Raw genomic sequence first — 18,087 nt, forward strand, 5'->3', positions numbered from 1 at the left:
TTGGATTAGCGAGTGAGCAGAAGAATGGAGTTGTTTTTTTAACATTTACCTTTAAAGGAGTCGACGTTTTTGCAATGTTTCTCTAAATAGACTCAGTATTATAATATGATAAGAAGGGGTGATAAATAAACTCGTTTTGTTGTACTGTTTTGAGACAGTGTTATGTGTCCATCAGACTCGGAAAGTTTTCAACCAAATTAATTTCGTTCACTTGGGACAAACACAACTTTAGGACAATTAATTTGAGAGATCTGAACTTTTAGTCGACAACCATGTTTAACATTTGTGCCCGTATTTTGTGGAAATGTTCTCTAAACATTGAGGTTTTGGTCAGATCAGCTAAGGTGTGTTTTATTGAAGTAAAATAATTCACTGAATTTAGATTTGTTTTTATTCAATAGTGCAAAAGATATAACCGGCTGAAATCTTTACTGTTATGTCTGTTGAAACTATTATATGTTTGAATCCAATCCAGTCAAGTGTTATATCCTTTTGTGAAAGCGAGGCAAAAATGTCCAACCTAACATGTAACCGTTCTATCTCGTTTCCTTCAATGCGAGGGGGGGGGGGGGGGGAAGCTCCAAGGTTAGCAAAATTAAAAGTCTTTAATCTCACCATGATTTTGTGTAAAAGTGTATATCAGATATTCTCTTTCTTTTCGTATAAAACTATAAAAGGGAGAAACAAAACGACTTTTTAAAACATGTTTTGATACAACATTTTAAAGCCATTATACACTTTCGGTAAATAGCATTGTCCAAGTCCCACACTTACTGTATCACAACTTATAAATAAAACAACAAACCTGTGAAAATTTAGGCTCAATCGGTCATCGGAGTCGGGAGAAAATAACGGGAAAACACACCCTTGTTTCCGCGCGTTTCGCCGTGTCATGAAATGTGTTTAAAATAAATCATTATTCTCACTAACGAGAATTGATATTGTTTTAATGTTTTCTCAAAAAGTAAAGCATTTCATGGAATAATATTTCAAGAGAAGTCTTTCACCATTACCTTCTGTAAACCCTGTGAATTATTTGTAAATCTGGGATTTTTTTTTTTCTGTACCGAAAGTGTATAATGGCTTTAAAAGAATGCAGATTTGTTATGGCTTTGTTACTTGATGTTATTTACTGGCAACAAGAGACAACTAACTGCACCGATGCAAGAGGAATACTGTGGAGTCATAATATTATTGTATTTAGCAGTCCTCTACCGCCTGGTAAAATTATTGGACACTTCACAAGAATTTCAATTTTGGTTTCACCCATATACATCGATGTGTTTTAGCACTGTATACTCTGCACTTCCCCCGAGTTCTGTGAAAAAAAAATCACAGGCATGTAAAATCGGGTTGGATTCGAACCCACGACCTTTGCAACTCTAGAGCATTGTCTTACAAACTAAAGACAAACATGATAAGTTTTTTTTCAAGGAGACTGCATAGACGTGGTTGAATTTAAATTGCCAGTGGCCTTCATGAGTCAACTTTTCCATCTGTTGACTCACATTGGCTCAAATTTTCCTTCATCATGGCTTCATCAAACGATATCAAGTTATTTAAACATAGTAACACAAAAATAACACAGCTCCACAGAAACTATTTCGTTCATTTATCATTATCATTTATTTCTTCATATTTATAATTAATTATTGCACAGAACCGTTCAATATTTACAACGCTTGCAGAATACAATCAGGAAATATGTACACAGTAATTTGACTGAAAACATTAGCCGAAATCTCTGGAAAAACTTTGGAAGAATTTCCAGAAGATTTAAGGAGTCCAAAAATATATCCCACTTTGTACACCCAGCTACTGCTGGTTTAAACATAAATTATATTTTAAAAGATGATATGGTTTTCTCAAATTTCCTTTGGTATCTTTTGAATTACATGCTAGCTTTCAGCAGATGAAAATGAAGAAAACTAATTGAATTTTTGATTCAGAACAATGTGTTCCAGACCATGAAAATCCAAAAGTATAATTTACGACTAAAAATTACAGTTATATTTTACAGAAGATATTTTGAATGTTCAACAGATAGGCTTCAAAGTACAAACCTAAACACATCTTTCTCCTAAAGACGGTCAGAGCATACTGATCGAAACGTTGAATCGTTATTAGTTCTTTTCAGAACCAACACTACGCAAAAGAGATTTACACATGGTGTTTTTACCGCAAAGCTGTCTTAGTTAAACTTCCACCATGCGAAGTTTCAAATCCTACTTAAAAACGTATTTTTTATAAAGGCAGTGGACACTGTTGGTAATTGTCAAAGACTAGCCTTCACAGTTGGTGTATCTCAACATATGCATAAAATAACTAACCTGTGAAAATTTGAGCTCAATCGGTCATCGAAGTTGCGAGATAATAATGAAAGAAAAAAAGACCCTTGTCACACGAAGTTGCGTGCGTTTAGATGGTTGATTTCGAGACCTCAAGTTCTAAGTCTGAGGTCTCGAAATCAATTACTTCTTTCTCAAAAACTATGGCACTTCAGAGGGAGTCGTTTCTCACAATGTTTTATACTATCAACAGCTCTTCATTACTCGTCACAAAGAAAGGTTTTATGCTATAACTATTTTGAGTAATTACCAATAGTGTCCACTGCCTTTAAAGGAAGTTTAGTGTCTGTTTATAAAAAATTCTACGAAGGAATCAATACATTGTAAATTACCAAGGCAAAGATGCACTCCTGATTTTGAAAATCTCCTCAAGGAAACACCGATAAATAATGCTCATTGTTTGTATCTTTAAAAGAGATGGGCCTTTTAGTTCTGCCATCTTAGTTCTGCCATCTAGACTTGTTTGAGGAATTTTGGGGGATCAGTTTTGTCTCCGTGGGATTATCGTTTTTCATTAAATAATGCTTATTGATTAAGCATATTTCCAGATAGTTTGGAAACTGGCAACCATTTTTCCTGAAAACAAGTTAGAAGCATTTGAAAAAAAAAAAAAAACTTGTTATGCCCAACCCTGGATAGAAGACGATCAGAGCATACAGATCGAAACGTCGAGCTGAAACCAACGGTTCTTTTCAGAACCACCCCAACTCATTAGAGATAGTCATTACATGGTGTTACCGCAAACCTTTCTATATCGTATTTCCACCATGCAAAGTTTCAAATCCTAGACCAACTCTGAATAATTCCACACTGCGGTCATTCAGTCACATGAGTTGTGAAGGGCGTGCACGCTTATGGTTACCGTTTGTACTTAAGATACGTTAAGTAATTATACATAACTATGTTTAAAACAATGCTGTGTGTAGTAAAACAATGGAAATGACACATAATATCGTGAGGGAGAACAATTCAATAATCTTGAGTATCTTATTATCTGAAAGGATAACATTGATTGAAACAGACGAATTTGAATGATTTAAAAAATAGTTTTTGTAGGATATAGTTTAGGTTTAGAATGCACGGTAGGGGTTGTTTTACCCTTTTGCAAAACCACGGATTGTTCCTTGTTGGCTCTGGCTTCGGCACTGTCCACCAGTTTGGAACCCCGTATCGAAAGTGTGTGTGAATTTTATAATGACTGTGTTAGCCAAAGCCTGAGCCCAAGCCCAACCGTGGTTTCGAAAAGGGCCTAAGATCTCTCGTCGTGAGACGCATTTTTAGACAATTTCTTCAGTTTCTTTTATTCCACGTATACTGTATCTTTTTAGAACCCGTTGTCTGGTGCATGTTTCCCGCCATCCTACAATCTAGACTGTTGAATCTAGAACTTTCATAAAACAAAAAATAGTGCACATTGTCTAAGACTTAAATAACTATGGCAAAAATAAAGTACAATTCATACATGAGAAAGCGGCATTGGGCAAAAGGAACATGTGTTTCACACAGAATTTGTCTTGTGCAAGGTTTTCGAAATGTCTTGTCTTCGAAGGACGAAGCCCGGTTCATACTTTCTGTGAATGTGAAAGTGAAGTGAACTTTGACGTCACATGGCTGTGTTCGCAGCGAATGTTTCGTAGGAGTTCAAGACAGTTGAATTATTTGTTGCGAATTTGTGACGTCAAAACTCGTATTGCATTCGCAGGAAGATGAACGGGGCTTTAGTAAGTAATAAGATCACCATGCCCTCAGCTGTCAAAACACTGTTCCTAGTTTTGTTGATTCTTTTCTACAGCATGGTTGTACATTTTATAGTCAAACCACTAAGGGAATAATATCCGATTTCCCGTCTTGCAGGAGGAGTTCTTATTCATCGAGGTCTTTAAAGGGTTTCAGAATATTTCCCGTGTCAGAGAAAAGTAACAGATGCAAGGGAGGGCTGAGTCACAAAACTGTCACTTAAGACGAAAATCCCAAGAACGGCCATCCCTTATTCTCCATGACGCTTCGTAATAAGCTTCCGACTAAAAAAAGTGTTGTCAATTTGTCATCATATGCTTAACTTAAGTCATGTTGCCCATGGTCCCTGCTGCACTACTGTGGGTGCGTTCGTTTAGCTTCCCTGGGTCGACCCCGGAGTGTGGCGGTTTTTTTTCCAGGACGAACGTGGGTAATTATATGCACACGTTCGTCCTATAAAAAAAAACGCCACACGCATCGGGGTCGACCCAGGGAAGCTAAACGAACGCACCCACTATTAGCCTTGTTATGGTTGACACTAAAGGACTGTTTGGTTTGGGTGTATTCAGACAAATTTACCCAAACCTAATAGTGTTAAGATGGCTTATAGTGTTTGTATAGTAGATCGGCTTGTGAAGTTGAAACGCTTTATTTTGTGACGTGGCAATGTCGAATAAATATGGCAGTGTTGAAGCAGTCCTTATAATTCGAAGACAATGGTTGAAAACATAGACTGGCCCCAAATGACTTCTACAAGGCAATCCTTTGAGGGTGTATCTTTTGAACATTTTTGTACGTGCTGTGACAGCGTCATGTTTTACAGTCTTAGTTCTTTTATGGGTGTCTGAATAAACACTGTTTATTTCTTCTCTTCCTTTTTGAGGTCGGTATCTTTTTCGGGATGAGAATCGTTTTCTTCTGGAATGGTAAATGACGGAGGGCACTCTTTGATCGTTGGCTTGCTCACACCGGTGGGTTTGTCAATCTTGCTCATTCTCGGTAGCGTGGACGCCACGCCTTGCGTGGGGGTAATCTGCGCTACGGGACGGTCGGAGAAGCCGACGAACGCGGTCCTGGCCGGCAGCCGGTTGTTGTCCAGGGTGGAGTAGAGCTGTGAGATGTACCCCGGTGCGTCCTCGTTGTTAGCTGCGTTGGGCGGGGATGGGATGACCACTGGGTCGGACGAGATGGTGGTTGGTGGCTCGTAGATGAGCTGAGTAGGCAGAGGATCCATGTCGATGGTGTTACTCGTTGACTCGTGGTACTCAACCCTAGGTCTCCTCTGTGTCTGAGGTCGCTTTCCTTTAGCATTCAGCGCCCAGCATCCCATCACGACGGCCAGGATAAGTAACAGGACCACTAAGGCTCCGAAGATGGTTATGATTATCATAAAGAGATCACCGTCTATCATGCTATCTATATCATTATCGTTTACCTTTGGTCTACCGCCAGGACCTTCTTGAGGAGGTGTTGGGGTGAAGTCAACGCTGGTGGGCGTTTCGGTCGGTGGCGGCACGTAGATCCTCGTCACGATCATGTTTACGGAGGCACTTTTAGAGATACCTGTAGGGGTACTTGCCTTGCACGACACCTCGATCTTATCGTGGGATGATTTGACGTCGTGAAGGGTCAAAAGTCGTCTTTGGTTGGCGAATGAATAGTCGGGATGATCGTCGGGGACATCTCGACCGGCAACGCGCCACGAGTAGGACTCTACGTGCGGAATGGCACTCCCCTCGCAGTGGAACGTTGCGTTATCTCCCGGTATGATCATCCGTGTTAACGGTTTGACTTGCACGACGGGCGGGATCCTCATGGGCATCACGATGCAGATCCTCGGCTGCCGCAAGGCCTGACTCGTCGCCACACATGTAAACTCCACACCGTTGTCCTCGGGGAGTAGTATCCTCTCGTACACTATATTGGATGTCTGCGGTTCGAGTATCGAGTGATTTGCACGCAGCCATTGCAGCGAGGCCGGTGGGTCTCCGCCGGAGGATTGGCAGGTAAACTCGGCACCTTTACCGGGCCAGAGAGTGTTTGGTGTCCCGCTGATCGCTGCCTGGGCTCGCACGTGGCATAGAGGATACTCGGCCCTTGGTGGTACCAACACTGTCACAGTCGCCGGTGGTGATGTCTCCCCTCCATGTTCCCCGGTGTATAAGCATTGATAATCACCGGCGTCTGCTTTCTTTACGTTCTCGATTCTCAAGTTTAACTCTCCGGCTGTTTTGTTTCCAGTGAGCGAGTACCGAGAGCGCACGTCGTTGTCGAGACCCTTCGATAGTTTCATACGGTACGTCAAGTGGGTTCGTCCCTTGGACCAGATTATTTCAATGCCCGACGAGCTCAGAGCTGAACAGTTTAGCGTGATCGTCTCCCCGGCGATTGCAGTGGTATGGGCTGCCGGTAGCATGGTGAATGTAGCTTGGGCCAAATCGCCACTAAAATACACAGTTACGGCTACCAACAGTAGCCACACTCGTGGAGAAAACATCATTGCTGTATACTAAGTAGACACTCGTACTGAATATCATAAATATCCAAGTAGTGGGACACTGAGTCTGAGTTTTCCCCAAGCTACAGCAGTCGACGCGGCAATCTCAGTATGGCAGTTCACGATTTGACAAGCGGTACTTCAATTCACAAAGTTAGTTACCTTCAGAAAAAAACTGAGTCAGAAACACAAGCGTCAGCCCATTATAAAGTGACTTGTAAACTGACTGACCAATGGCTGGCTGCTTCGTCACACCGTCTCAGGAACTCCAGTTGATTAAGAAAGCGGGTACAGGTTGACAGGCCGGCCCCGCTACTCTTGTCAGTTCGTTCCCGGGACAAGCTGGGGAGAGAGAAAAACAGCCCGAGCCAAGCTAATCTAATTAGTCTGTTTCCTACAGGAGTCAAAGGGCCATGTCATGGGACAACAGTTAGGTTATAAATAGCTCATCTTCAACTTACAAGTAGCACACAACATAGAGACCAGGCAAAGTTTGTTATGGATACTGGTATTTTTAATGCATCCAGGGAAAAAAATCCATAGAAACTAAAAGGAGTGACGTCAGATCCGCCATTTTGTTTTTGATCGGCGCGCACTTCCTTTTCTTTTCCGAGGTTCATAAAACACCTAGAGTAGGCGCTCTTTTCTGAGACATAGGGAGGGTAAGCGCTTCATGAATTAGGTTGTCCATCGATGGAAGGGGGGGGGTCCTTTTTTAATACTATAATTAACCTTTTATTGTCATTTTACTCTTTAAGTAAACGAATTCAAATTTAATGGTGATCGTTGTTTTGTTTTAATATGCTATTGGTGACTAATACTTTAAGGATGATCATTGCAAGTTTTTATTATCGTCTGGATTCGGCTTTTGAGTACATTTGGAAGTGTGTTTATAGGATGTAAAATCAAAACAAAGATTTGTTTGTCGAGTGAAATCCACGTGTGCATAACGGCTAATTACTGTATAACATACAATATAACATACAATGTATGGTATTATTGGTCCGTTGATTAGGTTTTTTTTCCACGGAGGTAATTATGTATTCAAACTAAAAACAACTCCTCACTTTACATACAAGCTAAAAAGCTATAACAGCGAAACAAAATATAAAGTTGACCGACATAACACATACAAAAGGGTTAACCTTGACACAACAACTTGAAGGAGTCCCATTTTTTGTGGAATTTCACAGTAGAATAATTAGTAACAGAGATGTACTAATCCAAAGTATACTAGCGTTTCAAATCAATTTAATTAGGTTCTTGTATAAGATACAAAGATTTTCTATAAATTGATACCTAATTTTTAGGAGTTGGTGCAAAATTATCCAGTTTAAAGGCAGTTGACACTATTGGTAATTACTCAAAATATTTATCATCATAAAACCTTTCTTTATTACGATGGGGAGAAATGGATGGTATAAAACATTGTGAGAAACAGCTCCCTCTGAAGTGACGTAGTTTTCGAGAAAGAAGTAATTTTCCACGAATTTGATTTCGAGACCTCAAGTTTAGAATTTGAGATCTCGAAATCAAGCATCAGAAAGCACACAACTTCGTGTGACAATGGTTTTTCTTCTTTCATTATTATCTCGCAACTTCGACGACCGATTGAGCTGAAATTTTCACAGGTTTGTTATTTTATGCATATGTTGAGATACACCAACTGTGAAGACTAGTCTTTGACAATTACCAATAGTGTCCACTGCCTTTAGGGTATAAGGGAGGTGACTTGGGTTTATACATTTTATAAATTGTTTATTGTTCTCTTTATTTCAATACCAGTTAGGCCTACTCACTTACCCATAGGCACATAGTTGACCCCTATGGATCAACAATAATTTTAGCATTGTTTGGGCAGTTTCACTTGGTGCGCCTCATTGCTGAGCATACAATTATCAACAAATTTAAAGGCAGTGGACACTATTGGTAGTTACTCAAAATAATTATTAACATAAAACTTTACTTGGTAATGAGTAATAGGGAGAGGTTGATGGTATAAAACATTGTGAGAAACGGCTCCCTCTGAAGTGACATAGTTTTCGAGAAAGAAGTATTTTTTCACGAATTTGATTTCGAGACATCAAGTTGAGAATTTGAGGTCATTAAATCAACCATCTAAAAGCACACAACGTCGTGTGACAAGGGTATTTTTTCCTGCATTATTATCTCGCAACTTCGACGACCGATTGAGCTGAAATTTTCACAGGTTTGTTATTTTATGCATATGTTGAGATACACCAACTGTGAAGACTAGTCTTTGACAATTACCAATAGTGTCCACTGCCTTTAAGGTATAAGGGAGGTGACTTGTGTTTATACATTTTTATAAATTGTGTATTGTTCTCTTTATTTCAATACCAGTTAGGCCTACTCACTTACCCATAGGCACATAATTGACCCCTATGGATCAACAATAATTTTAGCATTGTTTGGGCAGTTACTTTGTGCACCTCATTGCTGAGCATACAATTATCAACAAATTTAACCAGCGACTGTCTGTGGCACTCACATGCTACAATTTTTAGAAACACTTCCCGAACTGAACATCCTTGAAACTAAATTGCAATTGGTGAAATAGGTTGACTACAATAGTAAAACCGAACACTCAGGAGATATTGCTTGAATACGCCCTTTCCTTCAGTCTGTAATGTATTGACATTTCAACGCCTCTTTTCACGCAGTTAAATTAAAGGCACTAGACGCTTTTTGGTTATTACTCAAAATAACTGTAAGCATAACAATTTACTTGGTAACGAGCAATGGAGAGATGTTGATAGAAACGATATATTGTGAGAAACGGCTCCCTCTGAAGTAACGTAGTTTTTGAGAAAGAAGTAATTTTCTATTCAAATACTCAAAGGTTTCAGGCCTGAAGTCTTTTAATATTTGTTTAGGCATCGGACAGCACAAACATGTGCAACAATGGTGATTTTTCTTTCGTTATTCTTTTGAAACTTGATGACCAAATGAGTCAAAATTTCCACAGGTTTGTTATAGTATGCAATGTTTGATTACACCAAATGAGAAAACTGGTCTTTGACAATTTACCAAAAGTGTCTAGTGTCTTTAACTGAACATTTTTAGCACTGATCGTTGTAAAGAGTAGTCTCACGGTCAACTTCGCTCAAGTCGTGCAGTCGCCGTTCGATATTAAACATTCCGTATATGTAATCGCTGCAAATGGGTAAATGGAACGAAAGAGAACAAGGCGCTTCAGAGAGAATACTTTCGTTCAGCCTTTCAGCTTTTTTTGTTGTAATGTTTATAACCATGTCACGGTCAACTTTCACTCAAGTCGAGACAGTCTGTTCTATATAAAACATTCCGTAAAATCTGAAATTGCTGCAAATGGGTAAATGGAACGATGGGCGATAGAACCATGCTCTTCATAAAAACGTAATTTCATTCAGCCTTTTACCCTTTTTGTTGTAATGTGTATTAACTATGTCACTGTCAACTTCACTCAAGCCGCCACAGTATGCTCTGTATAAAACATTTTGTAAAATCTGAAATCGCTGCAAATGATACATTGAATGATAGATGGTGTGCTATCGAAGCCATTTCCTAACAAATGATTTGAATAATATGGAGGAAATTCTTCCTTTGCGAATCTACCAGACCATCGTAGGTATCCTGGGCATCATCGGCAATGCTCTGGTTTGTGCTGTCATTTGGAAAATACCAGCCATGCAAACTCGCATAAACGCATTCATCTTCCACCAGGCAGTGATCGATTTTTGGGGTTCTACGATGACTCTCTTGAAGAGTGAAGTCAAGGTGCCTGACCCCATCCCAAGCAACGCTCTTGGATGGTTCATCTGTCACGTCTGGTCTGGTTTCCTTATTTTCTCCCTGTACGTTATGTCTACTTTCAACTTATTAGCGTTGACTATGGAGCGGTATTTTGCCAATGTTCACCCCTTGAAGCACCAGGCAGCACTCGCCACATGGCCTCGTCTCAAAGTCGGTATAGCCTTGACGGTGTGTTGGGCTCTCGCATTTGGCTTGAACATCTACACTTTCGTCCTCTTTCGAGAAGAAAACGGCAAGTGTGTGCCGAATCAAATACCTGGATCCAAGGTCATGGGAATCCTAGTTGTACTCATACAATACTTCTTGCCTGTTGGAGTGATGCTCTTCGCTTACATTCGCATCGGTGTTGAGATGAAGCGGGGAGCGGCACGTGTCGCCCCGGCACCAGCCCATCATCTTCCCGGTGGAGCAATCGCACCGGACATTGCTGCGTCCCTCCTCCGGGCAAGACGCAACACCTTCAAGATGCTCCTGATCGTCTTCATCACGTTCGTGATCTGCTGGACACCAAACCAGGTCATCTTTCTCATGTTCAACCTGGGTTTTCGACTGACACTGACGGAATGGTTTTACTATCTCTCTGTTGCCATGGTAGCTACTAACTCTTGTGTCAACCCTTTCATTTACGCATTGAAATACCGTCAGTTTCGCAAAGGTCTACGTCGGATCTTTAACCGTGTTCGGAAACGAGCCGAGAACGTCGGTACTGACGAGTCACAATCCAATAATATATCGAACCAAATTACCACTTGAAAAAATTAAGCAGCAAGATTTACTTGAGATGTCAAATTCAAAGAGCCTCTTTTTTTGGAAGAGCAATTTAAAGGGAAGGTACAAGTTTGGTTATTGTCAAAGACCAGTCTGGCTTACTTGGTGTATCCCAACATAAGCCTGTTAAAATTTGAGCGAAAAAATGAGAGAAAAAAAAACACCCTTGTTGGACGAATTTGTGTGCTTTCATAGATAGGAATAAAAGACTTCTGGCTAGTGGGAAATTACCTCTTTCTTAAAATCAATGCTACTTCAGAGGGAGCCGTTTCTCAAATTTTGTTATACTATCAACAGCTCTCCAATGCTCGTTACCAAGTCAGTCTTTAAAGTTAGTATTTGTTTCAGTAATTACCAAACGTGTACCTTCCCTTTAAATCTCATCCTTTTGTTTTGTTTTTTTTTCTCTCCAAAAAACACACCTAACATTCAACCTGTTAACTTTAATGCACACATTGGTTCTTTTGAAACCTGCCATCGGCAATTAAATTAGTCCTTCTTAATGCGAAAAAGTTTAGAAGATATTAACTCTTCAGCATTTGAGGTAAATTAATTTGTATTAATGTTCCTATTTATTAATTGTGTTTATTTATGCTGTAATTATGTATACTTTGTCTGTGCATTTTCTTGCAACTTCGATGCTCACATTTTGGGCCCAAATGTTCACTGGTTTGTTATTTGATGCATATGTTGGGATACACCAAGTGAGAATACTGGTCTTTGACAATTACCAAACGTGTTTAGTATATTTCACCACATTTATTGCATCCAACCATACGTCTGGCCGCAAGGACTATCTTGAAACCCCAAAGTTAGTCTGAGCATTTCTCTTGCGGTCTGAGGTGCGCCACTGATCTCCATCAGTGAGCAATAAAAAAGATATCATTTTGACATCAGCTGAATCCACTTGCTTGTGGTTTCAATGTGGTTTAATGGGATGATTTAAGACACGTTAAGTTCTGAGAAGATTGTGTTTGTATCAATTTAGAGTTTTCATGAAACAAATATTTTGCACTTAACGGTAATTAAATCAAAATGAGTACTTACGTTTTGTCCTCTTGCTCTACACGAGGGGAAAACTGTTTTTGTTTTTGAAAGTAAAGATGTTCGTTTGCTCAGGACTTTATTAATTTAGAAACACATTATGGCCTAGCGTTTCAACCCGTAAGCGTAGTCTTTCTCGTTTCACACAAACTGGTATACCTAGTGCACTTTAAAAACAGAATGAAACATTCAAATGGAAAGAACTTTAAAGCCATTGGACACTTTCGGTAAACAGTATTGCCCAAGGCCCACACTTCGTGTACCACAACTTCTGTATAAAATAACAAACCTGTGAAAATTTAGGCTCAATCGGTCATCGGAGTCGGGAGAAAATAACGGGGAAAACCCACCCTTGTTTCCGCACGTTTCGCCGTGTCATGACATGTGTTTAAAATAAATCCGTAGTTCTCGATATTGAGAATTGATATTGTTTTAAGAGAAGTCTTTCACCATTACCTTCTGTAAACCCTGTAAATTACTTGTAAATCTGTGAACTTTTGTTTTCGTTCTGTACCGAAAGTGTCCAATGGCTTTATGACAGGGGGAGAAGGGCGGACGCACACTAATAAAACGCCTGATCATTATTTTTGTTTTCTTCATTTTTTTGTTAACCGTAGGTCCTGAAAGCACACAACTTCATGTGACAAGATGTTTTTTTCTTTCATTACTATCTCGCAACTTCGACGACTAATTGAGCTCAAATTTTCACAGGTTTGTTATTTTATGCATTTGTTGAGATACACCAAGTGAGAAGACTGGTCTTTGCCAATTACCAATAGTGTCCAATATCTTTAAAGGCAGTGGACACTATTGGTAATTGTCAAAGACTAGCCTTCACAGTTGGTGTATCTCAACATATGCATAAAATGACAAACCTGTGAAAATTTGAGCTCAATCGGTCATCGAAGCTGCGAGATAATAATGAAAGAAAAATAACCCTTGTCACACGAAGCTGTGTGCGTTTAGATGGTTGATTTCGAGACCTCAAGTTTTAAATCTGAGGTCTCGAAATCAAATTCGTGGAAAATTACTTCTTTCACGAAAACTATGGCACTTCAGAGGGAGCCGTTTCTCACAATGTTTTATACCATCAACCTCTCCCCATTACTCGTCACCAAGAAAGGTTTTATGACAATAATTATTTTGAGTAATTACCAATAGTGTCCACTGCCTTTAAAGTAGGACATGTCAGAACAGCGCGCTACAATACAAGGTTGGCGGGGGCTTTTGCACAATGTTTCAAAATAAGGCATCATGGACAAACCATGCACTCATTTTCCATACGATTACCGTACAACTCTCGGCCAATGAGGGGTTTTCCTTTGACCTTATCAGTGAGGGCGTTTTGTGAGCTTGTGACGTCATTATGCAAGATATTTTGAAGAAGTAATGTATTTTGAAGAAGTTCTGTCTTTTGAGAGTAACGAATTTAGTCCCTATGAACAGTATTCATGAGCGACGCAAACGAAACTTTCTGGGCATTTTTGACAGATGACTATAACGTATGTTACAAACCCGAACCTGTGAGTTTGTTATACTTGGTTACAGGAGTAGTTCATTCTGCTCTACCAGCCAGGCTTCTTATGGGTAATACCCAACCCTACATCCGTATGGACTGTAACTTTACACTGGGTTAGCCCCAGGAGTAGGTGGCAACGTCCCCTGGAAAAATAGTTGATTTGTAGCCCACACCTTGAAGTGGCCTTCAGACCTTGTGTCTGTGGCGACTCGCATACACAATTTCAGCTGGGTGTCAATGGCGGAAATGTCTATTTTACGATTGGTTATTTCTGTCGGTTTTCCCAGGTTCCCATCTAGGCGGGCCGAGAGAAGCCCAATCCCTGGGGGTCCAGCCAGCCGATCCTCCCCAACCCCGCTGGACTCCATAGCCAGGGCAGTTGGCCAAAATCATCATACGATGACGCTAAATAGGGGTTAATTAAACCCACCTATATTGCACCAGGGATGATGAATGCTAGGTTATTTCCCCCAATGAACCAATGAATCACATCTTATTCGGATACGGCTTTGAAGTACAGAAGCACATGACGCTATTATCTGATGGCAAGGTAGCTTTATAAATATCCGAAGGCTAATTTTGTCCGTCTTTTAAATGAAAGCAATGATGTTCAAGGTGATCTGTTACAAGGACATTTCCTGTGTCGAACGCTGGCACAATTCATCATTTATGCTTATCTTGATTGTCATTATTAAGACAAGATCTTCGCTTACTTTGTGCACGAATGAAGTGGGCGGGGTAAGTGATGCTTAAAGGCACTGGACATTGTTGGTAATTACTCAAAATAATTGTCATCATAAAAACTTACTTTATTGTGAGAAACGGCTCCATCTGAAGTAACGTAGTTTTTGAGACCTCAAATTCTAAATCTGAGGTCTCGAAATCAAATTCGTGGAAAATTACTTCTTTCTCGCAAACTACGTCACTTCAGAGAGAGCCGTTTCTTACAATGTTTTATACCATCAACCTCTCCCCATTACTCGATTTTATGCTAATAATTATTTTGAGTAATTACCAATAGTGTCCACTGCCATTAATAAAAGAAAATCACATACGTAAATACATAAATAACCGATTTTCTAACTAATAGCAGTTCCCGTGACGTCACATCAGCCAGTTCACATAGTGGCACGGTTCCTTTTATGATCCCTGTATAGGCCTATGTATAACGTGAAGTTGCGACCTTGAAACCTAGGCGGTGCTACATAACTTCATAAGGAAATAACGGAACGAAGTCAACTCGATACGGTAATTCATCATTACTACCGGACACAGCTAAATATAACAAATATTAAATTGTCAAAATGTCAACTACAGTTTCACATAAATGTATTTTTTCCTCTTGGAGATGATGGACACTTTAGTTGTGTGAATATTCACGTGGCAGTGATTGGTGGTCATCAATACCATTTGGCGATTTTTCTCCACTTTTTTAATTTACACGCGACAAGCAAACAACAACGATTGAAAATAGAAATGTTCACAGATTTATAACTTACTTTAAGAACAGTCGTGATGGAAAACTTACTTTGAAATATTTTTTACTTAAAATAATTTAGTTTTTTGGAAGAAGATTGAGTGGAAAATAATAACACAGTACCACGTTTTCTCACCTTTCTAAAGCCTGATCTGAAAAGAGTGACTGTGCTAGTATCCTGATCGAAAATGTTGTACCAACAAAAATAAATTTCGGAAACATTTACACTGAAACAGCCCTATCAGTTGTTTGCATGACGTTCACAAAACTGTAATTAACGGATGCAACGACTCGTCATAGGTGTAGATAAGAGATTGGGAGATGTCACGAACTAATCGTTGTTAAGAGTTAGTGAGGACACTAAAAACGCTGGGTACAAATTATTGGGTAAAGTTATTTTGACCAATGTTTGGTAAATAAATCTAATGCGCAAGTGTGTGGAGTATCATTTCCAGATATTCATCATTAGTAATGAGGAGAAGTTGTCCATTTATTGGACATAAATTGACACAGATTTCGGGTGACACTTTTCCGGAAAATAAAATGGGTCATTTTCTCATACTGGGTAAATTCTGACCCGGGAGTATTGAAGTGTAACGTTTTACCCAAAATCGCAGAGGCATGTGTGTTGGTTAAAAGTTTTACGCGGTGTTTTAACAGTGAAAGGGCTATTTTTCTCAACTCTGACTTATATTAATGAGGCTGTTTGAAGCTTGGTGTTGATAAAATGGAAGAAACTATTAATAAATAGTGAACTAGTTTAATAAACTAATTAGTCTCCCAATTAATGTCCGTGATTCATCTTGTGTTGTTACATTTAAGAAAAAAATTGAACCTTATCTCTTTTCTAAATATAAGATTTATGATTGTTCTAGATTGTTTTAATTTTTTTTTTAGTTTTTATCCCTTTTTATGCGCTTTGATCATGTTTTGGAAAGCGCAGTACAAATGCCTTTTAATATTATTTATTGAAGTTGCGGGTACAATCATGTGTATAGGCTCTTTTGAGGGAGTGTCGGCTCTGAAAAGAGCCGGTGTGTTCTCGACGTTTCGAATGTACTGTCTAACATAGCCCCCTTTCGAAACCAGGGATTGGGCTTTGGATTCGGCTTCAGGCTCCGTCTTCTCGTCTGAAACCCTGAGCGAGTATACGCAAAGCACGCGCAACTGTCAAAACAACCGCGGGGGCCAAGCTAGCCTGAGCCGAATCCAAAGCCGATGCCGTGGTCTCGAAAAGGGCCACAGAGCGTTCAACATGATTATGTTTAAAGTGTATCAATCAACATGTCTGCCATATGAATTATATCCAGTTGGAACGGGGCGCGCAAACAAGTGTATGGCTGCTAATTGGACAATAATTGTCTGCAATAAAGCGGTTTAGAAGCTTCGGGCAGAACTTCTTGTTGTTGTTCTTTCTGTGCTATATGTTGTAATTACGCCAGTCTGGGAAGCTTCCTCCTTTAAGACAATAAAATATTTTGGCCAACATGGTTTTGCTGAGGAGGAAATCTCTCAATATTGATGGAGGTAGATATAAATTAAAATAGAGAGGGGAGAATTATATCATTAACTATAATTATACTTTTGTTTTACGACATAAAAAAAAGGCTTGTTTGGCAAAGACGTCTCAGTCTGGTGGACTTACGTATGGTCTCGCCCTTTACTTTCCAATGCAACGTTATGCAACATTGATAAAAAGAAAAAGTAAATATCTTTCTCTAGTTGTTTGTGTGTTGATTGATCGTTGGAAATATCCCCATGTGTCTCTTGCCTGGTAAGAAAATGTTGTAATTAAGGGTACCGGACTCATCTGGTGTTTTTGTTCAGCAGAGTGGGTTCAAGTCCCGGTCGTTACACTTGTGTCGTTGAGCATTTGTCATATTGCTTTGTCCTTGGGGATGGGAAAATACACCGTGGGTCACGTAAAGGATTGGTAGTACGTGAAAGAATGCAGAACACTTATCGTGGAAGGGGATAGTGTTTAAAGGCAGTGGACACTATTGGTAATTACTCAAAACAATTATTAGCATAAAACCTTTCTTGATTACGAGTGATGGGGAGAGGTTGATTGTCTAAAACATTGTGAGACACGGCTCCCTCTGAAGTAATGTAGTTTTTGAGAGAGAAGTAAATTTCTACGAATTTGATTTCGATACCTCAGATTTAGAATTGTGAGGTCCCGAAATCAAGCATCTGAAAGCACACAACTTCGTGTGACAACGGTGTTTTTTTCCATTATTATCTCGCAACTTCGACGACCAATTGAGTTCAAACTTTCACAGGTTTGTTATTTTATGCATATGTTGAGATACACCAAGTAAGAAGACTGGTCTTTGACAATTACCAATAGTGTCCACTGCCTTTAACCTCATTGTTCTTCACAATAGCAAGCAAGCACTCTTCGGATTTTCTTCGGCTTGCAAGCTACACTGATTATTGCTACAAACACTTATGGGGCATCCTTGGTTTCGTTACCAGAAATCTATAATAGTAACAAAACAACTTATTGTTTACAAACTTTATAAAACGTAAGTGTGTTTTTTTTATTCAGAAAATATCGACTGGTCGACATACACTACTTTAAAATCATGTTTTTGCCTGAACTTGGTTTTGCCTAAGGCATCGCCACGTCAGTTCACATGGATGTAGTTTTCCCACAAACTCTCCACATGGCTTGTTTTTCCCGCCATGAAGAAAAATGGTGAAAACTCGTCGGCGATTAGACTTACCAATGTTCCGTTTTCGTAAACAAGAAATTGGCTCAATTAAATGTACTGGAGGAGTACACTCGAAACTAAGCTTTAGTTGCTATGGCGCGCCTGTTGTCTATGTTGTTCAAAACATACACAGAGATGTGTCCGTCTGGGAGCAGACGACCAAC

The 18,087-nt window shown here is 39.6% G+C and overlaps 2 protein-coding genes across 2 annotated transcripts; one reads left to right on the plus strand and one right to left on the minus strand.

The window, feature by feature from the left end:
* Positions 1-4,611: 4,611 nt before the first annotated feature.
* On the minus strand, positions 4,612-6,727 carry LOC139941798 (uncharacterized). The gene has a single exon (XM_071938419.1). It carries the CDS (start codon positions 6,583-6,585, stop codon positions 4,945-4,947), a length of 1,641 nt encoding a protein of 546 aa, XP_071794520.1. The 5' UTR covers positions 6,586-6,727; the 3' UTR covers positions 4,612-4,944.
* Positions 6,728-10,170: 3,443 nt separating this feature from the next.
* Positions 10,171-11,151, plus strand: LOC139941784 (galanin receptor 2b-like). Its single transcript, XM_071938405.1, has one exon. The coding sequence runs from the start codon at positions 10,171-10,173 to the stop codon at positions 11,149-11,151; it is 981 nt and encodes a 326-aa protein (XP_071794506.1).
* Positions 11,152-18,087: the final 6,936 nt, after the last annotated feature.

The sequence above is a fragment of the Asterias amurensis genome, chromosome 9 (assembly GCF_032118995.1).
Source record: "Asterias amurensis chromosome 9, ASM3211899v1".
In the NCBI taxonomy this organism is placed as follows: domain Eukaryota; kingdom Metazoa; phylum Echinodermata; class Asteroidea; order Forcipulatida; family Asteriidae; genus Asterias; species Asterias amurensis.

Bases quoted from the DNA above. Each gene is read 5' to 3' on its own strand.
- LOC139941798 (XM_071938419.1), bottom strand. From the start codon at position 6,585: ATGATGTTTTCTCCACGAGTGTGGCTACTGTTGGTAGCCGTAACTGTG.
- LOC139941784 (XM_071938405.1), top strand. From the start codon at position 10,171: ATGGAGGAAATTCTTCCTTTGCGAATCTACCAGACCATCGTAGGTATC.